The 6856-nt window shown below is 43.0% G+C and overlaps 1 protein-coding gene across 1 annotated transcript in view; it reads right to left on the reverse strand.

Moving 5' to 3' along the window:
- MCC (mutated in colorectal cancers) overlaps positions 1-6856 on the reverse strand; it is a 471854-nt gene that overhangs the window by 313681 nt on the left and 151317 nt on the right. The window contains exon 3 of the mRNA XM_011963646.1: positions 6173-6384. Within this exon, the coding sequence (XP_011819036.1) occupies positions 6173-6384 (212 nt within the window). The remainder of the gene's footprint in view (positions 1-6172; positions 6385-6856) is intronic.

A 6856-nucleotide genomic window follows, 5' to 3' on the forward strand; every position in this document is an offset into this window, starting at 1 on the left:
AAATGGAGTCTCGCTCTGTCACCCAGGCTGGAGTGCAGTGGCAGGATCTCAGCTCACTGCAACCTCCACCTCCCGCGTTCAAGCAATTCTCTGGTCTCATCCTCCTGAGTAGCTGGGATTACAGGCACGCACCACCATGCCCAGCTAATTTTCGTATTTTTAGTAGAGATGTGGTTTCACCATGTTGGCCAGGCTGGTCTTGAACTCCTGACCTTAAGTGATCCTCCTGTCTCAGCCTCCCAAAGTGCTGGCATTACAGGTGTGAGCCACCGTGCCCAGCCACTGTTCTGAATTTTAAAAAAATCAACCCTATATTCTAGGCCATTCCTTGGCCCTTTTCTCAAAATTCCAATATTTTATTTGTCCTATCCTAATTCCCTGAAAATCTAAAGGGTGACAAGCATGCCGTATGCTGAAGAATTTTTTGTTCTTTGAGTCTGAACAATGCCCAGAAGAGGGTGCTCATAGAACAATCAGCCTTGCTTTAACCATGAAGCTAGGACACACCCTCTAGATCAAAGTTTGGTATCCCCAAATTTGGCAAGTACCATAATGATTGTAGTGTGTTAAGACTGCAGAAGGAGAAATGAAAAGTTCCCTATATTAAAAGCAATTCAAGAATCCATTTTAAAAAGTTGGTGAAGACCTTTTAAATGAGGGAAGACAGAGACAAACGATTACTTCTACTTTTCATCAACTTTCTATTGTCCACATGGCTTCTTTTCTAGTATAATTTTAATGTACATCAATACTTTTATTAATGAAAAATAAAGCCTATAATTAATACTTTAAAAACCAAGTAGTATAGCTGACAGAATTTATCTAGACATTGCTATTTTATTCAGGAATTTAATGCTGCTGTATCTAGAAAATGAAACTTCTGTTATGTTTTATGTTTTAGAATACTTACATATGTTACTACTCAGAATCCATAACATTATAATTTATACTAGCATTCTTTCCTGGTAATACAAATCTTGGTAGAAAAATATCTATCAGAAGACAGGTAATATATCTTTCCGACTGCATCCCCTCTTTACCAAACTCTTAAAATATCTCATCTTGCTTTACCCATAGTTTTATGGGTTTACATTACACTGAGTTTTGCTGCTGCTTTGTGGTGACTTGGTACTAAATTCAGCTAAACTGGAACCATATTCCCGAGTTCTCCTTCCCGTATGGTTCTGTTTGGCCATGAGACACATTCTGTGTGAAATCCAGAAGGAAGAAGTAAAGAAGTCCTACTTTTTATGCGCTGAAACTTGGCGCAAGGTACTGCCTTAGTCTGTTTTGTGCTGCTATCACAGAATATCTGAAACCAGGTAATTTATAATGAATAGAAATTAATTGGCTTATAGTTCTGGAGGCTGGGAAGCCCAATAGCAAGGCACTGGCATCTGTCAGGTGACTTCTTGTTGTGTTACCACATGGTGAAAGAGTGCAAGGGCAAGAAGATGGTGAGAGAAAAAGAGAGACGGAGAGAGAGGTAGTGGGAAAGAGAGAGAGAGAGAGAGAGAGAATGGAACTGGTCCTTTTAAAATGGCACCAATCCCACCCACGAGGGTGGAGCTATCATGGCCTAATCACCTCTTAATTGTCCCACCTCTTAATACTGTTACAATGGCAACTAAATTCCCATATGAATTTTGGAGGGGAAAACAAACCATAGCAGGCACTATGCACCTTGTCCACTTGCACGCATTATTGCTAATCTGCTGCGGGTGTACCAGGCTTGCAGTAATTCTAATTCACTAAATCTCCTCCTTCAGCTTCTCTGAGTCCTGGGCCAAGTGTGTGTGCAGGAGACAGAGCGCCAGTTTCTCCTGCAGGTCACCCACAGCATCAAGGTTAGACAAGGTAAGACACAGAAGAGGTTTCCAGTTTGTCCTCAATGGTCCCACTGGTCCTCATGAGTTCTGGTTTGTCCCTACTCTCCTATACATCCAGCTTTCCCTCTTAACAGCTGATCTGGCAAACCTATAGTGACTCCAAGCTCAACACTAGATACAGAACCAATAGTCTTCATAGATCGTATCACCAGCTCTCACATTTGTGTAGGGTCTAGCCCTTATGATAATAAATCTCTTATTCTGTATAATGTGTGGCCATTTGCTTCTCCGATAAAACCATGCCTGCTGTGAGTATCTGTGTACAACACTGTCTTGTTGCCTTTGCATTGTGAACAGTATGTTAAGCCTCATGGTATCCACTGTCTTAGGTAGAATGAGAAGACTGGTGATTGGTGGTACAAGAAAAGGAAGAGATGCTTAGAAAGGTAAAAAGCTTATGTAGGAATCTCCCAGGAAATCCTCAGTGCTAAAAATGTCTTTGCCTAGTCATCATTTGTTGCTTCTCATCTCCAAATCCAGCTTTCTTTGTCCTGTTTTGTGGTCTTGGAGCTGGACCATGTAAACATTTCTCCTTTGTCAATAGAGGGTGCTGGAGAGACACTGGAGGACACTCAGCTTGACTCTTGTGGCTTGACTCTGCTGTGCTCTCCTCTGCTAGCTCTTGTGGTGGGTAGGGGCCCGCAGCATAGGATGTCTAGTGACTCACCCTATTAAGTTTTAGTGGCACTATTTGGGGGACTTTTCAGAGGGTTTGCCACCACTCCAGCAGGCAGCTTCTCTGCGAATCCCTCTGGCATCTCAGTGGACAACTCAGTGATACCTGATGAGTCTTGCAGATGCCCCAATGGGTGGTATCCCAGGAGGCTGGACCAAAGGTTCAGAAGTTTGGTGTCCTGCTTGCCAGCTCTGGCCTGCAACATCTCAGGGAAATTCTCTGCAAGTCAATGGGCTGCAGACTTCCTTTCAAAGGGTCAGAATCATCCCTGGGTGAGAGGAGGGCCCTCTTCCAAATTTGTTCCTTCTTTGACACTCCTTCCTTGGCAACAGCCTTAGGGGTAGTGGCTATTCTTTGTATGTGCTATTCCTGTGTTCATTATGGTTTTCTTTACCCTTAGTAGGTAATCCTCTGCTACTAGTTAATAATCATTCATATTAAACTTTCCCTGTGTGAATTACTGTGTGCTTTCTGTCTCCTAACTAGACACTGATAAAATGCCTTTTGCTCTTAGTAGCTATTTAAAAGAAAAAAGTAAAACTTAATTGTATTAGTTCAAGATTTTTCCTTAGAAGGGACATAAATTACTTTTAATTTGATTATATAAATAAAGGGATTGCCCAAATATGCAGTTTAGAGAGACTATTTGCTTTCTTTGTCCACCTGGGAAGGGTATTTCTCAAATCAGGCTCTACAGACCCATCTGAGAAGACCCCGAGTCACTATGGCTATGAAACAAACCACCGCAAACGCAATGGTTAAAACAACTATCATACATCACTCTCACATGTCTGACAGAAGGACTCTAGGGTTGCATGACAAATAGGGAAGACACAGGGGAGGATGAAGAACTGAGGCCCAAAATGTACTCTACCACAGTGTCCACTGGCATTAATAAGGGGTCTGTAAATGCAAATGGTATTTTTAAAGTTTCACTTTTCCATTTGGTAAGGAAATAAACAGTGTAATCAGAGTCATAGGGCTCCAGGGCCTGCATTTGCATTTATGGTTCAGTTCTTGCCAAGGGATCACCTTAAGTGAGTGTGCAGAGGAAATGTTAGGCAGTGTTCCCTCATTTCTTTTTTTTTTTTTTGAGACGGAGTCTCGCTCTGTCGCCCAGGCTGGATGGAGTGCAGTGGCCGGATCTCAGCTCACTGCAAGCTCCGCCTCCCGGGTTCACGCCATTCTCCTGCCTCAGCCTCCGGAGTAGCTGGGACTACAGGCGCCGCCACCTCGCCCGGCTCGTTTTTTGTAGTAGAGACGGGGTTTCACCGTGTTCGCCAGGATGGTCTCGATCTCCTGACCTCGTGATCCGCCCGTCTCAGCCTCCCAAAGTGCTGGGATTACAGGCTTGAGCCACCGCGCGCGGCTGTTCCCTCATTTCTAAAGCTTAACCAGTAAAGTAAAAAGAGGGTATGTATATGACTATTGGGTATGTGAGAGTTCTCTGTGCCTTGACTCCCCTGCAGAGCCAACTCAGAGAACCTGGCTATGGGAACCTCAAGGACCGAGCTGGCCTCCAATCAGGAGAGACAGGAGAACTTAGAAATCAGTCCAGGAGGTTACTGGAGAAGCTGGGAACCACAGAGTTACACAGAGACAGGAAACAGCCAACTCCCACGGTTTTCAATAGTAGGTTTGCTGCAGCAAACTGGTGGGCCATGAACCTGGAACCCTCCAGAGAAGGTACCATCAAATTTTGATCTCTGTGTAACACTGATTTCTGCTGTAACCCATCCTGTCATGGCAATGTCTGTCTTGAGAAAAGGCTGAGCTGATGTAGTACAGAGGAGGGTTCAACTTGCTGCAAATTATTTGAAGCAGGCACAGCCTAAGTCCAGGCCTATGCCAGAGAAAGATGACATATTCACTGATAATTGCCTAATCTCCTGAGCACATAGGAGGGCAAGATTAGGATAGTTAGAGTCCTACTCAAACTGTGCAAGAATTTTCTTGAAGTATGGCCAAGTAACAAGCAGTGCAATAACTATGAATGTTTTTACAGATTTTTATGAGACATATCATACCCTAGCAGTGCATGTTTATATGTTTTTAGTATATCTTTTATTTTATAATAGTTTTAGGCTAAGGCGGGTGGATCACTTGAGGTCAGGAGTTCGAGACCAGCCTGGCCAACATGGTGAAACCCTGTCTCTACTAAAAAAAAAAAAAATACAAAAATTAGCCAGGCATGGTGGCGGGTACCTGTAATCCCAACTGCTTGGGAGGCTGAGACAGGAGAATCGCTTGAACCCTGGAGGTGGAGGTTGCAGTGAGCCGAGATCGTGCCATTGCACTCCAGCCTGGGCAACAAGAGCGAAACTCTGTCTCAAAAAATAAAAAAAGTTTTAGACCAAATTTGCAAAGATAGGCAAGAGAGTAATCACATACCCCACAAATAGTTTTTCCTACTTATTAACATCTTACATTATTATGGTATAATAGTCACAATTAATGAACGGATGTTGATACACTATTATTAACTAAAGTCCATACTTTAGGCTTCATGGGTGTGTGCGTGTGTGTGTGTGTTTGCATGTGTGTTTTACTCTAATGTCCTTTTTTCTGGTCCAGGATCCTATTGAGGGTATGCATTACATTTAGTTGTCATATTTTCTTAGGCTTCTTTTGCTGGACAGTTTCTCTTTCTCAGACTTTCCTTGTTTTTGATAACCTTGACACTTTTGAGGAGTTTTGGTTACATATTTTGTAGAATGTCATTTAATTGGGATTTTTCTGATGATTGTATTTTAATTATTGTTGTCATATTTACAATTGCTAGTTCCTTCAAACATCCCACCAAAAGTGTAAGAATTAGAAAATGTGCCTCAAACACAGAGTCTGAAAACCACTGGTCTACATCAAAGCAGACTGTAAATATGCGTAAGTCAAAGTTATTGAGATGCTTAGTCTACCATTCGAACTGCAGTTTCAAAAAGCCAAGTAGGCTTTTAGACCTTTCACACAGTGGTTGGATAGCAATCTCTATTTGTACTGTCTGCATGTCACCCAAAATGGCCAGGCCATCAGCCACCCACCTCGTTTGGCAGCCCTAACTTAGAAAAGAAGACAATAGCTCTTTGCCCAAAGGTCGCTTTGTAGTGACTCACCTTGAAGGAAAAAGGAAGGTAAATTACACATAATGACATTATAAGTTGTCCCACAGTTTTCGACAGAAAATACTCTTAAAGTATAACCAGAAACAAGAAACCTTCAATGCAACATTTTCCTTTTTGTTTTTCAAATGAATAAAGTCCAAATTAGGGAACAGAAGCAAGTATATACGATTAATTTGTAATGTTTAGAACCATAGAAGTAGTCTACTTATGGAAGAGCTGTGTGCATCTTCTAGTAATTAAACCTGTGCAAGTTACAGCCTTAATTAAAACACCTTTTAGGAGTCTACTCTGGTCTCAATGAAAGTAAAGTCCCTAAGTGCTGGCAACTTTGGAATACTAAACATTACTGGCGATGCTGAAAATGGTACAATATTTACCGCAATAAAGAAGACAATACCCGATATGTCCCCTGGAGCACAAAATTAAAATATTTGTATTGGAATACAGACAGGCCGAAATATGTGTTCCGTGAACCCAAAAGTACTCACCGTGTTGGCCAGCTCGAGACAGCTCCCTCCTACAGAGCTGCCAACGTGCGGGGACTGCGTGGGCAGCGTGTGGAGCGCAGCCTGCTGATGCAAAGAGCTTCCGCCACACTCGAGCAGCTTCTGGAGGGCTGACTGGCTCTGCACGTCCGGGCTCTGGAGGTCCCTGGCCCCAGAGTCGTATTCCCAGCTCTCCCTGGCTGCTGATAAGGCACCTAAGCCCGAGAGAAGCAGAGAAAATGAAAAGACATTTCCTTCATTAGCCTGTGGGTGGCCAGTAGGCGATGATTTGGAACCGCCTAAGCCTTCCATGTGCCAGCATCTCGGAACACATGTGGTGCCCAGGCTGCATGCTAAGTGCTTTCCCTTTCAAACGGACACATGGGGAGCCTGGAGATAAAAGCAATTTCAGGCAAAGCATTCAAAAATAACTATCCCATGAATATGTGCCCCCTAAACAGAAATGCTTAGCAAAAAAATAAAAGCACTGGAGAGCCAAGTAAAGGGAATCCAGATCAGAGTCACATCTGTGAATTGCACAGGGCTACTATATTAGCCTTAGCACTGGTCATTCTTTCTCCAAACTGAGGAAGAAGGAAGCAAGAAAAATGACAGAAAGTTAAGATATGGCACTTTATCTTGACTGTCTTTTTCTTCTCCTTTCTTTCCTTCCTCCCTCCCTCCCTC

Source organism: Colobus angolensis, unplaced genomic scaffold (genome assembly GCF_000951035.1).
Source record: "Colobus angolensis palliatus isolate OR3802 unplaced genomic scaffold, Cang.pa_1.0 Scaffold62, whole genome shotgun sequence".
NCBI lineage: Eukaryota > Metazoa > Chordata > Mammalia > Primates > Cercopithecidae > Colobus > Colobus angolensis.